Source organism: Eucyclogobius newberryi, unplaced genomic scaffold (assembly GCF_026437365.1).
Source record: "Eucyclogobius newberryi isolate DKJ021-1_F unplaced genomic scaffold, fEucNew1.0.hap1 SCAF_19, whole genome shotgun sequence".
NCBI lineage: Eukaryota > Metazoa > Chordata > Actinopteri > Gobiiformes > Gobiidae > Eucyclogobius > Eucyclogobius newberryi.
In genome coordinates this window covers 22570329-22587564 of record NW_027315823.1, presented here as the reverse complement: position 1 = coordinate 22587564, position 17236 = coordinate 22570329, and the positions used below count along the sequence as shown (strand labels likewise).

Sequence of the window (17236 nt, the reverse complement as noted above, 5' to 3'; positions counted from 1 at the left end):
CAAGTCAATTCTTTTCTGGACAAAACAACACCCATTGGTTGTTTTGAGATTCTAGAATGTGCTCATACTTTTAGATTGTAGCAAGAGCCAGAATTCCCTATGGATAACGTTATACTTTGCAATGTAATATCTAAAAGGTAAATTCACAAATGTTTTTCTTTTAGTGATTCATTCAATTCTTGTCAAAATTATTTTTCACTCAAACTAAATCCAAACATGCAACTGCAATGATTCAAAACTAACGTTGTTTTCAAGCAATGGGAAAAGAGCCAAAGAGTTGCCTGGGTAGCCAAGAATATACTTACATATACTACATATATACTTCAAAGAAACATACTCTGGATCATTTTATTTGCTATTCTATGCAAATGCATTCATTCTGTCAGATTAGAATCGCATTAACTAAACTCTTAAACCATAAAGTGATTTGTACTTCTATACTCTTTACTCTTGATTTACTCTGCCCTTCTCTGCTTTTAAGTAAAATGAAATACGTGCAGTTTCCCTTTCTTCTGCACAAACCTACTACACGGTTCCAATTACACAAAACAAGATCCCATACAATTCAATAAAGTTATACACCTCAAACCGCTGACATATTTTTCATATTCAAACCAGTGTTTTCCTAATAAAGGTCTTGTTTACACACAGAGTTGAAATAATATGTCCAGTCCAAAACTTGTCAAGGTGACCCTTTGTCGGGTGGGTGGGGTTTACACAGAGCTGGTGGAAGGTAGATCACACATTTAGTCCTAATTGCTCCTTTAGCTGAACATCAAGTCGCCTCATGGACATCGGCAGTGCTATTTTAATAATTGGCTGTGCGGCTCTCATAGCTGCCTTCCTCCTCTTGGTAATTGGACTGGTGTACTCAGAGCTGATGAATTCACACATTCCTCCAGGGGTGGAGAACACAGGCAAACTGCACGCACTTCACTGCCTGTTTGTCGGTATGGCCATTGTGGTAAGTTGTCCAACATCTTCTCCTTTTATGCTTTTAATCCTTATGTTGTCTTTGAAGGGGGCAATGTTGTGCAAAAATCCATTTCAATGATCTGTTAGCCCCGTAACAGCAGTGTTTACTCATTATTAGTTGTATTTTGTATTTCCCTGCTACCGAGGCTCGAAAGCTAAGAAAATTCCTGTTTTCATCTACCCCCTATCCACATCCACATCCCTTTACTTTGTTGCAATTATTTGAAAAATTAAGACTCTGGGTGATACATGTAAGGTTTTAAAATGTCATGTAGCCTGTTCTTAAAAAATAAATAAACCATAAAAGAAAATTTTAGAAAATGCTTTTTTAAGGAAGGAAGGAATGACGCTGTATTTGGAAAAGGGAATTGAATACTAATAAAAGTATACAATGTCAACACTACAATGGATTTTGTATGTACCAAATGCTTTTCACACAAGTACAAGCACCTTTAATGACTCTAGCCAACGCTTATTTTTTTCAAACATACATTGCTGTTTTATTTGCCCTCTGTAGCTGCTGATAATGCTCAGATCAGAACCATTTAAGATAAGAAATCAGGTTTCAGCAAAGCAAGGTCACCTGTTTCCTTTTGATGTTGTCGTAAATATACTTTCTAAAGAACGTGAATAACCTTCTTTTGACTTTACACAGTCACAACAGCATTCAGCAGGAGCACAGATTATGCATTCTATAAGTGTAGACAGGCTTAGGGCTATATGTCAAATCCTCCTGGTTTACTGAGCTATCGTGCCAACATCAGAAGCCCTTGATGTTCTTGATACTATATTTTTTACTACATTTTTTCCCCCCTTTCCCACTTGACCAAAGAGAATTACTCACAATGTAATGTGTCAGCGTCAAATACAAGAGAGCCTCCAGCAGAAGAATAGTAAACAGAAACAAATTAGCAGGATCAAACTTATTCTAACAACTCTAGCCTATAAAAACACAACATTGACACGAAGCTGCTGTTTGTCCTTTATCTAGTATTAGCCTTGCAACCGTAACGCTAATATTTTATGACAAGATGTTTGTTTTTCACCTTGTCCTTTGCTTATTATCCCTCTTTCCAGGGTCGGATCTTGCACCGCCTGGGTTTCTGTCATCAGGTCACCTTCATCCGCTGGTTTGTCACATGGTTTCTGACCCACATAAACCCGCCTCCTCCTGGTCTAAGGATAACGGACCGGATTTTCTCTGCGGTTCCTGTTCGAATTTATGAACCCGCCACAGCCTGTAATGGTTTAAAAAGAGGGCTGGTGTATTTCCACGGAGGAGGATGGGTCTTGGGAAGCATAGGTTTGCAAATCCAATACAGATTATTATTATGAATTCCTTGGTGTGCTACTCATCGTAATTAGTGCTCCTGCCATTTTGAGGTTTTGTGGGTTTTGGAGGCCATCGGTGCATGAAGTGGAGTGTGCATGTTTTTCCAATTTCCCAAGACATCACAAATGTCTCATGCGGTTTAGAAGTTTAAAAGCTGGTTCTTCACCCCAAAACATTTTTTTCCCCTCTGTTATTAATTTCTGTTGCTGAATTTTGCAGTATACATTCGTTAATGTGTTTTTCTCAAAATTAATTAATTAAAAAATCACCTTTTAAAGTCTTGGCACAGTGAATCTTTGCTGTGACATTTTCTCATTTTACACTCTGAGTGAGAAAACTGTTGAATTTGAGGGCTTGACAACGTACACGTAAAAAGAAAAACACGTAAAATGTACACTGCAAAAATCAGCGGCTGAAATTTAGAGTAAAAACTATTCAAACATGTCGGTGTAATCCCTCATTCGTCCAGGCGTGTTCCATAGTAGAAAAAGCTTCAGTTGTAGTCATCTGGACTCAGTTTGAAAACACAGAGCTCAAGGTGTGCCCACCAGCTCAGAGGGCAAGAAGAAAGAGGAAAAACATGTCCGAAATGCCCTCTCAGCCTGTGGTTACCCCGCTTGGGCTCTCAACAGAGTGAAGAGAACCAAGAAGCAGGACAAAAGTGAAACTGAACAGAGAAGGAAGGGTGTCTCTATCCCTTATGTGTCTGGCCTGTCGGAAAAACTGCAGAGAATTTTTAGACAACACGAAGTCCCTGTTTATTTTAAACCAGGAAACACTTTAAGACAAAAACTGGTTCACCCTAAGGACAAGTTGCCGACTCAAAAACAGAGCAATGTAGTTTATTCGATCCAATGCAGTGAAGAAAGCTGTAAAGAACGGTACATAGGTGAGACGAAACAGCCTCTACACAAGAGGCTTTATCAGCACAGAAGAAATACAAGTTCAGGACCTCAGAGCGCCGTGCATCTCCATCTTGAAGCCTCTAATCACTCGTTTGAAGACGGTGAGGTGAAGGTTTTAAGCAGGGAGAAAAGATGGTTTGAAAGAGGTGTCAAGGAAGCTATTTTTGTTAAAAAAGAAAGACCTTCTTTAAACAGAAATGGAGGGCTTAGGTTTAATCTTCCTGTTATTTATAATGGGATACTGAACCCCTGGAAAGGTAAAGGACCAGGGAATTCAAATGCTAATCAGGTACTCAGGGTGGTTGAGCCAGGGTCTCACAAAGACAAAGAGGATTCTAATAGCCCATTAAGATTCTGAATAGGCTAGCTCGGTAGATACAAGGGGGGAGTTTCTGTTGAAACCAACAACTCTTTCTACTTCAGGAAGGCTCCTCCCAATGGGCGGGTCTTACCACAGAACAGTATTAATATCGGAGTTCTCGACCTAAATTCTGTTATTGACAATGACTCTTGGATGAGAGTCGAAACGTCTACTTTTTCAAACTGAGTCCAGATGACTACAACTGAAGCTTTTTCTACTATTCAAACATGTTTTTCAGGGTTAAAAATTCAGAGCCAGTGATTTAATTCATCATGTCTTCTTTTAAATACTTTTGGTTGTTCGTTTATAAAGACAAAAGGAGGTTGTTTTTTTATGTTAAAAATATATAGTTAGTACTATAATAGTAAAATAGTAAAAATTGACCTGCAATAAAAATTAGATTAAACTAATTATCTCTTATACAAATGGTTTTGGCTGAGTATGAATCTTAAATACTACAAGCCAAAAAGACACTGGTTTTTCTGTCCTCCCCAGATTCTGTTGATGAAGTCTGCCGCTACATCGCTCTGAAATCCAGCACCACTGTCGTTTCAGTTGGGTATGTTCTTCCATTATGGTCGCTAATCCCCCTCAACGTACCATATTGAGTATGTTTGCACACTCTCCTCTTTCCAGGTACCGATTAGCCCCTGAGCACACGTACCCTTCTCAGCTGGACGACTGTGAGGCTGCCACGTGCCACTTCCTGTCTGTGGCCATGGAAGACTTTGGCATAGACCCTGAACGAGTGGCAGTCGGAGGGGACAGCACTGGGGCGAACCTGGCTGCTGCTCTGAGCCTGCGCCTGGCAAAGCAAAACAATGGACATCTGCTGCTCCTTTTTGCCCAAGTTTTAGTCTACCCAGTGTTGCAGATGGCAGATTTCAACCTGCCCTCATACCAGCAAAATCACGCCGTGCCCATATTGTACCGTGCCCGGGTGCCGTTCTACTTCCTGCAATATCTCAATGGAGACCCTTCACTGGGCCAAGACCTGCTGGATGGGTACCATGTCCCCAATGAACTTAAACCACGCTACATGACCTGGCTGTCTCCCAGCAACCTTCCACGAGAGTGTCTGTCCAGGGGCTATGTTGAACAACCAGAGGCACTCTACGACGGAGGGCTGTACCACGCTCTCAAAGATGGCCTGGAACATGAGGTCTCACCGCTATTGGCTGAAGATGATGTCATTGTGAAAGCCCCACCAACATTCATCCTCACCTGTGAATATGATGTAGTGAGGGATGATGGGATCCTTTTCAGGAAGCGGCTGTTGGACTTGAACAAGGATGTGACCTGGAAGCACATGACCAGTGGTTTTCATGGAATGATTAACTTTTATAATCAGGGTTGGCTAAGTTTTCCAGCGGCCACAGATGTTCTAGATCACGTTGTGGATTTTCTAATAACTCTGTAACTGACAGTGTTGGATAGAATCAGACTACTGTATTCGGAATGCTTTAATTTGCATTATATTATAGTGTAAACACAAAAAAAACAATGCAACTCAACATAGGATTGATACTAACAAACTGTTAATAAAACTGCTATGCATTTATTTATCGCTGAGAAGCAAGAATTGTACATACACAAGCTGCGTTTTCCATTTTTCTCACCAACACTGTGCAGTTGAAGCTTAAATTGCATGATCAAGCACCAAAATTAATTCCTTTAATTTTAGGAAAGTAACTGTTCTGAATATGACAAAATTAATTGTACCCGTGTAATACAGGTACTCCAAATTAGCATTGTGAATATGTATTTAGTTAAATTCCAACTCTGGTAATTAATTATAGTCAAGGGCTCTATTACAGCTCGTTACTCAATGACACTACAATAAAATAATACACAAAAAGAGTAGAGAAACACTTTCAGTCGGAATTTTATAGTTAGCATTAATACAACAGGTTGTGCAGAAACAATACAAATTTAGTAATAGAATAGCTTTAATTTTGTATTATTAAAGGTTGTGTATTTGCTACTGTTTTGCAGGTTTATTATTATCATGCCAATTGATTTAAATTGTTCTACTTAAACAAAATGCCTTAACCAAACAGCCTTGTTTGTTAAAGCACCTATTAAATCTACAATAGTCCCAAAGAGCAAACCTTTTCACAATAAGCAAAAACAATTTTAACAACCAAATTCTCCAAACTACTTCTACAAAAGTGCTTCTCACTCACTTATTCCACTAAAAACTATATGCAGCCTTGAGTCTTGTTTAAATTTAAGGGTTAAGTGTTTTGGTGGTCTTCACCTTTCTCTGTTTGTAGTTTCCATAGCAACCCAGCTCTAGTATTTCCACAGAACCACGCTGTCATTAGGAGCGAGTTGAATGAACACGTACATACTATTTTTTCACAAGACACACCATGCTCTGACGGTTTGTTAGCCACAGCTGCAGACAGCATGCACCACACCAGAGCGGCACAGGATAAATGGTCCCAGCCCGGGTGGAGGATTGAGAAGAAGTACACAAACAAGGCCCTGTTAGGAAACTGGGCAGAGGAGCGGTTGCAGGTAAGCGCAGAGTGGAGGTTCACATCGCACTTTAGGTTCATGCACATTTTGACAAGTTTCACATACATTTAGCAAGAATACTAGGTCTGACATTTGTAATTTTAAAAGTGCATATGACAGGTTAAACTACACATTTCACTAAAACGTAGTGAACTTGATTGTATTTAAGATTTTACTCAACATTTTGCTTATATTTCCCTAGTCTGACAATTCTGGTTATGTTTAAAATGTTACTTCCTGGTTGGACATAGATACAGTTGACATCACTGGGGCCCACTAACGGACCCCAGTGAGGGAACCTATCTATTCATTTTAATGTAGAAGAGCTGCTCAGTCACCCCCCAGTCAACTACTTTTATGCATTGTTTCAAATACAAACACACAGATATGGATAAGAACAAAGGGCTTGAACAGCCACATCTTTTTACCATACATTTCTAGGGTAACACTATATCAGTCAACAACTTCCATAAGACTCAGTTGTGACAGGAATTAGCTGTGCTTAAAATACACATACCAACGTATCAGAAGAGGGTAAAAAGTTCCGTTTCCTGTTGCATCAAAGGAGAATTTCCTCCTGATGTGATGAGCTGCCAACAGTATATGAGCAGCAGATCTGACATAGGTAGAGGTTATTCAACAACTGTTACCCAGTAACCATTAAAACACACGCTAATATCCATATAAATTAGTTATGATTTGACAAAAAATAATCCCTGATGATTCTTGAAATGTCAGCAAAAGGTGTCATTTGCATGTAAAATGTCCCTGCATTTCTAATGGAGTATTGCTTTTTGATGACATTGCTAGAAGGATTCCCTTTTTAGAGCGCTGCCCTACTTTCTGTTATTTTTTACTTTGATTTTTTTCCATTTTTCCATAACCTTCAACTTGACCGTTGTAAAAAGATGGTAAATATTTATAACAGTAAATTGGTGCAAACAAGGTAATACTTAGAAAAACACAAGAACCTCACTTGTGCCCTTAATGTTCTTCACTCTGTTCTTTTATTGGGCCATAAATGGATCACTCCTCAATGTTTCAAAGATGTTATGCTATTTATACTATACTGACACAGGAAACACCTCAAAACAGCCGCCATGATTGTGCATTCTAACTGCCAAACTCTAATCCCCACTCAACTCAACTTTGATAAATTGTTTATCTAACATAACCCACCAGCAGTGTGACTATTGCTATCATCTGATAGATCGTCCGTTATGCTTTTGATACTTGGTGTAATTTCAAACTCCTAATCTGCTGAATCACATGAAATACATACATAGATACACACGGCTCTGTCTAGAGAACCAAAACGCATACTGCAGTACTCCAGTTGTTTTTAGCATCTCAGCTGGTATTCAAATCTATTGCAAAGTGATTAGCCGGGCCTGGTTCAGTAGCATCGTCAGCACAGCCTCCTGGTGGGAGCGGCTGGAGGCACAGACTAATTGCATTGACGTTAACCCAACCACAGGCCATTGCCTCAGGATCATGGGGAAGAAATTACTACAGAAATACACCAGTGTTCACCAATTGTGAAGTTTGAGCTTTCCAAATCCATGAGCTGGCCTTGTATCTGTGACAACTCACAGTTTTCCTATTCCGGTTTATGTTTATTTGTCCATTACAGTTCATCCGAGAGTCACACTTACCAACAGACCCTCGCAGCACCAGTCCAGCAGTCTACAGACCACATTGGGATGCCAAATCCGACAGCTTTGAGACAGGATCTGGCCTGCTGAGAGCTGAGGTCACAATCTTGCAAGTCAAGGCTTTCTACAGCTTTTCTGCATTATGTTGACAAAAAATGTTTGATAAACCTCTAAACAGACTCAAGCTAAGAAATAAATAGTTGTATAATCTCTTCTACCAAGCCTTTTATGGCACTGTCAGAGCAATTTGCTGATGCAACTTTGTCTGAATATTATTATTGAATGGGATACAGCTTTCATAACTTAATCCTGTAGGGGGCAGCGCTCACAGGCTAACTATGTCTACCACTATGTGTTATCTTCCAGGGGCTGCCGGCCAAGCTGCTTTTTGCCCAGCAGGGTTCACCATGCTCTTATGGCTTGGTCACACACTATGAGGAGAGCAACGGAAGAAAACACACTGATGCCCTGCCAACGCTGCAGCCCTGTCATCAAAAGAGCTCAACGTGGCTGCTTCAGAGGCCAAATACTGGTAATGGCTATGGCACTCCTCACAAGCGAAATGAAGCACATTCAAATATATCTGATATTACACTTGACAGTTGTGGAACATCAGAAAATAATTTTACTTGACGTACAGTAGATGGCAAGTCTGACATTAAAAAAGCACTTTTTAAGGCCTTTTTCTTTTGTATGGGGACAGCCACATCTAACAGATGATCTTCATCAGGTCATCCGGGATCTCACTAACTACCAGTTAATGCTGAGATACTTGATTTTCAAACAATCTAACTCCTAGCTCCTATAGCTTACTCTTTTGTATAGTATTCACATTCATGGATGTTTGAACATATGCACAGCTTTACAACAGCTTTTTCCTATATATATATTTTTTTTTTCGTTTTTAACAGATGTTTTGGTCCATAGGCTTTATTAGACAGGACAGTGTAGCGTGAAATGGGGATGAGACTTTATTTACATTATATTATATTATATTATATTAGTATTTTTCTCATTGACTTGAATCATGGACACACGGTGGACATTCAAATGTATATGTTCAATTTCATATGAACTTGTTTGTGCACCTGTATGTCGGTAGGGGTATGCAAATGTGGAATTAATTCAAAGAAAATGTGTCCTACACTATGCTATAAGCGTAAAGTAAACCAATCAATCACATGGCATCTATGTGTCCACTCGACCACCAGGCGGGACCACAACAACCTTTTCAGATGGCAAAGCCAAGCAGGACGGACCAACAATGCACAGCTAATCACCTCATCAAAAGCATTGTATAGTGACCCTCACAGCTATTTCTTCTTTATCAAATGTTTTACAATTAGATGTGCTTTTGATTTTGTCACATGAATGCTGCAGTTACATTGTAATCTTTGGATAGATAAAAGAAAATGTACTCTTTACAAGAATAATATTTGGTAGTCCAGGTTTAAATGCGTTTGAAAAGGCAATAAAAATCTAAATAACGAGGCAATTTAGGACAGTGCCATTGGTTTCAAATAACTCACAACATTGATGAGCCCTTTTATTTCTTCTTACTTCTCTGTCCTATCTTTCTACAGATTTTCCAAACTACTCGGGCTCACAGCAGTCACAAAGGGCCCACGTTGACAGGCTGGAGTCACATGTTCCATCTCTGACTGTGTACAGGTCAACCTACCAGCAGCACCCTCTCAGTGCCTTCTGCCAGGGCCGCTTTGCCAGGGCCTCACGCTGGACATCCAGCCATCTCCACAGGGTCAACCACCTCAACAAGGACTTGGACCTGAGACATGCACAACTGAGGCAGGTCCCAGATCAGTGTGTGAGGCTTCCTCAAACAGCCCAGCATGCATAGGGTCATCAATGGAAGCTTGGGATACGCATCTTTTATTCAATAACCTGGATTCTTCAACTGTTATTTGAGAAGAATATACAAAATTAGATTATTGTGGTAATATTACCAGCTTTGTTATTTTGAATACACTGATTACATACTGAACATTACAAAAAAAATGGAATTGTAGTCATAGTAAATTTAAAAAAATGTATAAAAGTTTAAGCAGTCGCAGTAATAGTCAGTAGAAGATGATACTCACACTTTCATCCAGACACTGTGACTTATGGATCACCTCACCTTATATTCTCCTTATGGAATTCTGAATGGGGTTTGACTGCTTACTTGCTTTGGTTGAAGATTTGAAAAATCATATATGACACATTCCATCAGTTTTTTTATACAGGATAAAAGGCTTGGTTTGATGAGCCGTTGCCGTATGAGAGCCAGAGCAGAGGTGAGAGCAATAGATTATGCCGGACTTCACAACAGTTAATTACATGCCAGTCGAACCTCTCCTCTTCACTTTGAGCTTTGGATTGCTTGGTTACCCTTGATAGTTTATGTAAAAAATGTTTTGAAGCTAAAAGTGACCTGTGTGCTGTGAAAACCCTGGAGCGTGAGTGATCCAAGTCTGATACTGGAGGGAACTGTTCACTTCGCATTCCATTAGGTGTTTAATTACAGGAACCCCAGTGTTTCATTAGGAGGAATCAGAGATGCTTATGTTTGATGGTCAACCATCTGTGAGTACCGGCTCTTGTTTCTGCAGGCAGCTCCCCAGAGCAGCTGCCATAGGTTTGTTCTCACCTCCTGTTAGATCCTCACCACTATGCTCCTGATGTCTACGTCTCATTCTCCCTTGGTCAGAGCAAGTGCATTTCCCTTCCCCTCCACATGATGGTACTGTAGCAGTATGTCACTCCCTGTCAATGTACAGATGAAGGATTAACATCTTGGTGTTCGCATGTCATAACTGATTTAGACTTTTTATGTCAAATGAACACATTTAGGACATAGTGTATTTCAGGCATACTGTGAAAAAGAATAAAATACATGATAAATGAGTGAATTCACTGAAATGAACTGAAGACTTATCATAATCTAATAGTGGCAAGCTACAGCAGCACTGCAAAAACAGAACCAGTCAAACATTGTTGTTGTTTATGAAAATTACTGTGTCTTTAATGATTACATTACTTTTGATCAAATATAAGTGCAAGTACACAATCATAATCATAGACCGCTTCTGATAAAACAGACATGATTCAGGCAGTTCATATAAAGCTAAAGGAAGTGGGTTGAAAGTGTCTGGAGCAAGCATCATTGTCACCTGTATTTAATCCCATGGTGCCATTTACAACATGTCACATTCAAAGAGCAACTGTGCATAATTGTACTGCTTTCATGACATTGTTCATTAAACCCAGTGTTGCACATGAGGATACCATAGTCCCTTATTGAATTAACTCGAGTAGTTGGATCCAAATTACTTATCTTTGCATATACACCAGGCAACAATGACATGAGACCAGTCAAGAAGAAAATTACATAGAAAAAAAAAAACATTGTATTTAGTTTGTCTATTATTGTCAACTCAGCAGGGCTACTGTATTAAATGTATTAAGACAACTTGTGTGCAATGATCTACCAATATTATAAAATGAAATGTAAAAGTCATACATAAAATCTAAATAAAATATAAGTTCTTTAGGATAAACTTTAGATGTTTTTGCACATTTTCTCAAGGTTTGAATTACTTTTAAGAAAACTAATTGTATCATATGTAAAAAAATAAATAAATATACATAATTGATAAATTGACCAAACCTTTAACAAAGATAAGAATAATGCTAGCTTCAGCAATTCGCAAAATGATTATAATACCGCTCCCGGTAAAAACAGTCCATATGACAACTGAATATTTTTCTACAATACTAATACTACTACTACTACTACTACTACTACTACTACTACTATTATTACTATTACTACTACTACTGCTACTACTACTAATACTAATAATAATAATAATAATAATAATAATATTGTGATGATGAAAATCGTTACACACTGGTCTGGCGAGGCTTCTCATCAGGCAATGAGAGAACAAATGGGAATATCATGCCTTTTCCCGTCAAGAGTACACTCAACTCCTCATCGGCAAATCCAGGAGAAACTTCGTCAGCATCAAACCTCAGAGTGAACTGGCGATTCACACAGTATATATTTCCATACATTACAACACACTGAAATGCCGGACATCTGAGTATGCGCTTGTGACTGCACTCATACCACAATCTGGCAACTGAGTGATACCGATAAACACTGAGCCCTAGCAGTGGATTCACATCAAAACGATACAAAAACCTCCCCGATGCCACCATATCTGTAGTCCGATCTTTGCTCCCTAACAGAGTCGCCTTCCAAGAGTTCGCCTGAGGGTTGTAGCGCAGTAGCATGCACCGTAACGTCCCTCCAGATACAAATATCTCCCCATCGCATACCGCAACGTGATGGGCAACCGCAAATGTGTCATTAGGAAGCGGTGCCACAAATGCCCATCTGTCCAAGCGCGGGTCGTATCGCTCCACAGAGGACAAACACTCGCCTCCGATGGCGTATATGCAGCCGTCAAGTGCTGCCAGTTTGCACCGGGGTCTAGCTTGGTTCATAGGGCTGATTTCCTTCCAAATGGATGTCAATGGGTTGTAACAAAACACACGCTTTGATGGTGTCTCTTCTCTGCCTGTGCGCTGGCAGCCCAACGCCACATAAAGGAAGTTATCCAGAGTACACATGGAGCAAGCTTTGGAGATGACTTCAGGTGGGATTTGGCATAGTTTTTGCCAGATATCTTTGTAGTCATCGTAGTAGTGTATTGCACTGGATGGTTGTGTTGCTTCTGTGCTTTGGACCCAGTCTTGAGGGTCCATATCGGCCACCATGACAAACAATCTCCCTTTCATTCTCATTTTCCTGATTTGCTCCCTTTCTCCAGCCAATAACCTTCCATAAAGGTTTGGGTCCCTTAGCACCTGTAGATAGTTTTCTGACATGACACAAAGAACTGCTTCCTGAAGCAACTTGTCCCCCCCCTTTTTAGCCAATTGCAGACTTTCCAAACAATTACCAAGATTTATCTTACTTTTCACACTTTCCAGATCTGTACCATCACTCAGTTGGAGCTGTAAAAATAAGGATTTTGCATCTTCCTCTGATTCTTCCACATTTGCACTTTCCATTGAAGGACAGATCTTAGGGTGAACAGATGGAGAAGTGGAGGAGTAGGTCGCTGGAGTTGTGCCTCTTGAAGTTAGAAGGGGTACGACAAGCTCAGACTGCTCTGCTGCAGACTGATAACTCTGGTTGCGTTGCAGTGCGGGCCTGGCGGGGGGCCTCTGCTTGAGTTTTCCAAGCGGAGTGCAGGAATTCTGATCATAGCTCTGCACTGAAACCAGATCACGCATAATGATAGTGTTTGTGGAGGAAAGAGATTCACCAAGACTGTTTTTACGACTCACACTGTTCGCTACCGGTATAGTTTCTCTCGAGTCTGTAATGTAACGAGAGGAGGACTCCACATAGTAATCATATATCTTTCCGCGCACAATCTGATCTCCTGTTCCCTCCGCCAGCACGTTTGCGTCCTCCACTTTGATCTCAGCCTTGGAGAGGAAGCTGCAGTGGGCCCCCTGGCGTTCTAAGTCCTGCCTGAGCTCCCTGCCCACACCCACACTCCCCTCGAGCCGCTGTAGAAAGCACGGGGAGAGGCGTCCTGTTGCATTGGCCATCCCACTCTCTGCTGGATGTGGAAGCTTCAAAGACGTTCCAAATGAAATATTACTGGTAGAGACTGCTGGCTGACTGTGAACATTGAGTGTATCTTCTTTGACGCTGTTGTCGCTGTGCTCGGTGTTAAATGCATCTTCATATTTTGTCGTGTCTCTTGGAAATTCTTCATTGCATTTCTCCATGAGGCAATTGTCATTCTCTTTTAATTTATTGTCCACAACTTCCGTTTCATTTTTTGATAAATCCTGCGATGCATTTCTCTTTTGGCAAGTTCCTTGTCTTGTCCTGCTGTCTCTCGAGCTATAAAACCTGTAAGCCCAGGAAACCAGTAGCACCACAGCCACAGAAAGGCTAATCCTCAAGAGGAGCTGCATGTCGAACTGGACACCCAGAAGGTCTGCGATAGGCATAGTTGTAGAAGCAGTGACGATCGGCTCACATGTCCTATTGTAGTTAAATATGAAGGTGGCTGAGCGGACACTGGCCGTGATGTGACGTGTGCTCCTCTTTAGACAAGCGTGCTCCTGTAAAATGATCCCTCTGTTGTGGCTATTTGCATCCCTGGTCTCAAAGAGGTGGAGCACAGGTGACATGCCACCTATCACAAGTCAGACTGATGCATGATGGGTCAGTGATCCAATCATAATATTTGTTAAAGCAGGTATTCTTATATTCATGAAGTTTCAAACAGGAACTTAAAAAGCATCTTTATTCATGAATAGGTGTGGCAAAAGCCATATTTTTCTCTTGTCATCATGTCCATTTTTAATATTTACAAAAATATGATGATAGATGGTGACACGCATAGAGGTTTGGCCAGACGCGTTGCAGAAGCGGCAGGTGCAAAGCCTGGTTTGACTAAGGGGTGTAGAGTTATGATAGGTGACATTTATCAAACACATAATAACCAGGATACATCTGTTTGCATAGCTGTGGTGCAGATCAAAGGTCTTCTCTGTGCAAGTGCAGACACTAAAATGAAAGGTTTGATACAGCTAAAATGCCTTTCAAGTGAAACATTTAATTATCAGAGAAAACTGTATTTGTATAAACATATACAATAACACTGTGTCAACATTAAATTTGTTTTAAGTGCACCGAGCTATGCTCTAGCTACAGTCGAAGCAGTTCCTTAAACATTAAACAATATATTGTCTATACAGAGGGTGTGCCCAGCCTGACCAGCCGCAGTCATATGATCTCTCACAGACAAAAAGGAAACTAGAGTCAGGGAGCACCGTAGACTCCTGAATTATTTACACATGTGTCTTCTCCTCAGAATGCTCAGATCTGAACCAGGGCACAAAATATAAGAAATACAATAGATGCCCATGTGCCTCTGACATATGGCCAAATATCTTATGTGTGAATTATGTTACCAAGCCACACTGAAGACTATGAAATAATTCATCAGTTTTTTTCTGTTAGAGTGTAAGCTTTCAGGTTTGTGGTGGGTGGGGTGGGGGGTTCCACAGTATGGCATTAAACTTATTTATTATGAATGTATTACATTATTTGGACCTCTTTATTATTCATGCCTTTATGCCTGTTTATGGCACAATATAACCACATTTTCTCTTGTAGTTGTTGAACAGTGCAGATCTACATTAGAAAGAATGGCTTTCTTCCCCCCACAGAGGTGTTATATTCTGTGGAGACAAGCAGATGGCAGACCTGTAACCAGAAAAGTTACATCACGTTCCTACAAGTTGGGGATTGAACAACGGTGCAGAGTACTCGGCCTTCTTGTAGTCCCTGAGAGGGTATTGGACAGTTAACCAACCAGGGAGGATTTTTGAAATCCGATTTCAACACCGACGTGGGCAATGACAGTGACACCCGAGCAGTGTTTGGTTATTGGACACCATGTTCACCCGGACACCCTAGGCCTTTGTTGTCATGTCATCTGACCTTCAGGCGCGTGTATTGTCCTCTGGAGCCCTCTGTCATCAGGGTCTTCAACTCATACCTCCAGGAGAGCTTCTCCCACAGCCCAGGGGAGGCTTGGGACATAGATTCCGATTGGACCATGTTCTCCACATCAATTGTCAACGCGGCTGCTCGGAGCTGTGGTCGCAAGGTCTCAGGTCGCTGCGGCAACCCCGAATCCGGTGGTGGACAAGGGAAGCAAGGGATGCCGTCAAGCTGAAGAAGGAGTCCTATCAGGCCTCTTTGTCTTGTGGGACTCCTGAGGCCATCGAGAGGTCAGGCAAAGCAAACCACAGCAGAGGCAAAACCTGGAGGATTTTGGGGGAGACCATGGAGGAGGACTATCGGTCAACCTCAAATCAATTCTGGCAAACCACTTTCTAAGAGGAAGCAGAGACTTAGGACTTGGAGGTGGACTCACCCATCACCCAGGCTGAAGTCACTGAGGTTGTTGGCAAACTCCTCTGTGGCATGAGATCTGTCCTGAGTACCGGTGCCTAAGTCTCTGGTTGTTGTAGACTTGTCTTGGCTGACACGTCTCTGCAACATCGTGTGCCCGGTATCTCCTTGGGGACTTTCAGAAAAAAAGCACACATTGTGTTAAATTAGGAGTGGAAATGGACCTGCTCTTTCCTCTTTGGTGTGAAAATGGTCATGAAAGTAAAGAGAGTGCAGTGCCTCCTGAATCAATACGAGTATGAAAGCTGAGTTATAAACCTCCAGTGGGTGGACAGTGATTGGTCTTATTTGCTTCTATAAGGAAAATGTACCGTTATGACCTATTGTTAATCTTATTTGTGCAATGCGTTCTCATCCTGAGCGTTTGAATATGGATTGTACTTTGACAAGGTGAGCGCATATCCCGGAAGAACAGGTCGAGCCATCCTATTCAACTAAGCCTTTCAAAAATCTCTTCTCTTACCTCCCACCTGCTTCAAACTGTAATCCTTTAATACGCATTGTGTCCTCAGAATAGGTTAAATTGGAATTCTTGTAAAAGTCCAAAAATGTGGGATTATTTGTATTAAGTAACCTGTCATAGTGCACGTCTGAAAATGAAGTAGAAGGTTAAGAGCGATGTCAAAATCTTCATTCCTGCTGTTGGAGCAAGAACAAAATGAAATGCCCAAAACAACGTAATTTATGGAAAATATTCAGCTGCAGCAGACAAATGAAATCTCTTTTTTCTCAGCAAAGAAAAATGCTTTCAGCAGAGAGGCATGCAGTGTAGCGGGATTTACCAGGAAATTAGATTGTTAAAAGGAATTGGCACTAAATCTAAGTCCTTCAATACGTTTACATGCAAATCTGATAATGCTTTTGATCTGATTTTTTTAGTTTCACAAGAGAACCGGTCAGACCACTCTTGTGGCAGTCTACAGCAGATTAAATTACCATAGCTGCAAACGGGGGGCTAAGAGACATTTACAGGGCATCTAATAAATAAGTATTAGCACAATGTTGCTATACTTGCTAATAAAAGCTCCCAGTATTAACATACTGTACAAATATCCACTCTTCAGTAAATATAGATTTTCTTTGAAAAATGTGATATTTAGAAAAGCTAGGATATGTGTTTCTCACTTTGCAGCACAATTAAATCGAGTCCCCAGTGGAAGGACCATCATTTTAGTCATTGCTGATCTAAAATGAGTCAGAACACGCCCAAACCTGTGTCTTACATTAGCCTGGTTCGTTCTTGCCTTGTACAGTTAAATGCCTCACATAGCATGATGGGAGCGCGCTGTAAACATGCAGAGATGATATCTTTATGTGATTTGGGAGATCAGAATCTCGACCCTTCAGTGTTTATGTGCATCTTAGAAATTCTGTTCAGATCAAATATAAAGCATGTTTTTTGTAGACACAGGAACTTCTGTGAATTGTTTACCCTCCTGATGTTGCGATAGTAAGCAACTTGAT

At 40.7% G+C, this 17236-nt stretch overlaps 3 protein-coding genes across 3 annotated transcripts; 2 read left to right on the top strand and 1 right to left on the bottom strand.

Annotated features, from left to right (window-relative positions):
• The first annotated feature begins 757 nt into the window (after positions 1 to 757).
• Positions 758 to 4999, top strand: aadacl4 (arylacetamide deacetylase-like 4). The gene is made up of 4 exons (XM_072452873.1): positions 758 to 964; positions 2053 to 2278; positions 4070 to 4133; positions 4211 to 4999. The coding sequence occupies exons 1-4, from the start codon at positions 788 to 790 to the stop codon at positions 4992 to 4994; spliced, it is 1251 nt and encodes a 416-aa protein (XP_072308974.1). The 5' UTR covers positions 758 to 787; the 3' UTR covers positions 4995 to 4999.
• Positions 5000 to 5986: 987 nt separating this feature from the next.
• Positions 5987 to 9627, top strand: cfap107 (cilia and flagella associated protein 107). The gene is made up of 4 exons (XM_072452309.1): positions 5987 to 6097; positions 7731 to 7850; positions 8119 to 8284; positions 9336 to 9627. The coding sequence occupies exons 1-4, from the start codon at positions 5987 to 5989 to the stop codon at positions 9608 to 9610; spliced, it is 672 nt and encodes a 223-aa protein (XP_072308410.1). The 3' UTR covers positions 9611 to 9627.
• Positions 9628 to 11608: 1981 nt separating this feature from the next.
• On the bottom strand, positions 11609 to 13862 carry klhdc7a (kelch domain containing 7A). Its single transcript, XM_072452175.1, has one exon. The coding sequence runs from the start codon at positions 13792 to 13794 to the stop codon at positions 11656 to 11658; it is 2139 nt and encodes a 712-aa protein (XP_072308276.1). The 5' UTR covers positions 13795 to 13862; the 3' UTR covers positions 11609 to 11655.
• Between the last annotated feature and the right edge of the window lie 3374 nt (positions 13863 to 17236).

Bases quoted from the DNA above. Each gene is read 5' to 3' on its own strand.
- aadacl4 (XM_072452873.1), top strand. From the start codon at position 788: ATGGACATCGGCAGTGCTATTTTAATAATTGGCTGTGCGGCTCTCATA. The intron at 2,279-4,069 runs GTTTGCAAATCC...TGTCCTCCCCAG, and splicing joins ATGGGTCTTGGGAAGCATAG to ATTCTGTTGATGAAGTCTGC. The intron at 4,134-4,210 runs GTATGTTCTTCC...TCCTCTTTCCAG, and splicing joins ACCACTGTCGTTTCAGTTGG to GTACCGATTAGCCCCTGAGC.
- cfap107 (XM_072452309.1), top strand. From the start codon at position 5,987: ATGCACCACACCAGAGCGGCACAGGATAAATGGTCCCAGCCCGGGTGG. The intron at 7,851-8,118 runs GTCACAATCTTG...GTTATCTTCCAG, and splicing joins CTGGCCTGCTGAGAGCTGAG to GGGCTGCCGGCCAAGCTGCT. The intron at 8,285-9,335 runs GTAATGGCTATG...ATCTTTCTACAG, and splicing joins GCTTCAGAGGCCAAATACTG to ATTTTCCAAACTACTCGGGC.
- klhdc7a (XM_072452175.1), bottom strand. From the start codon at position 13,794: ATGCCTATCGCAGACCTTCTGGGTGTCCAGTTCGACATGCAGCTCCTC.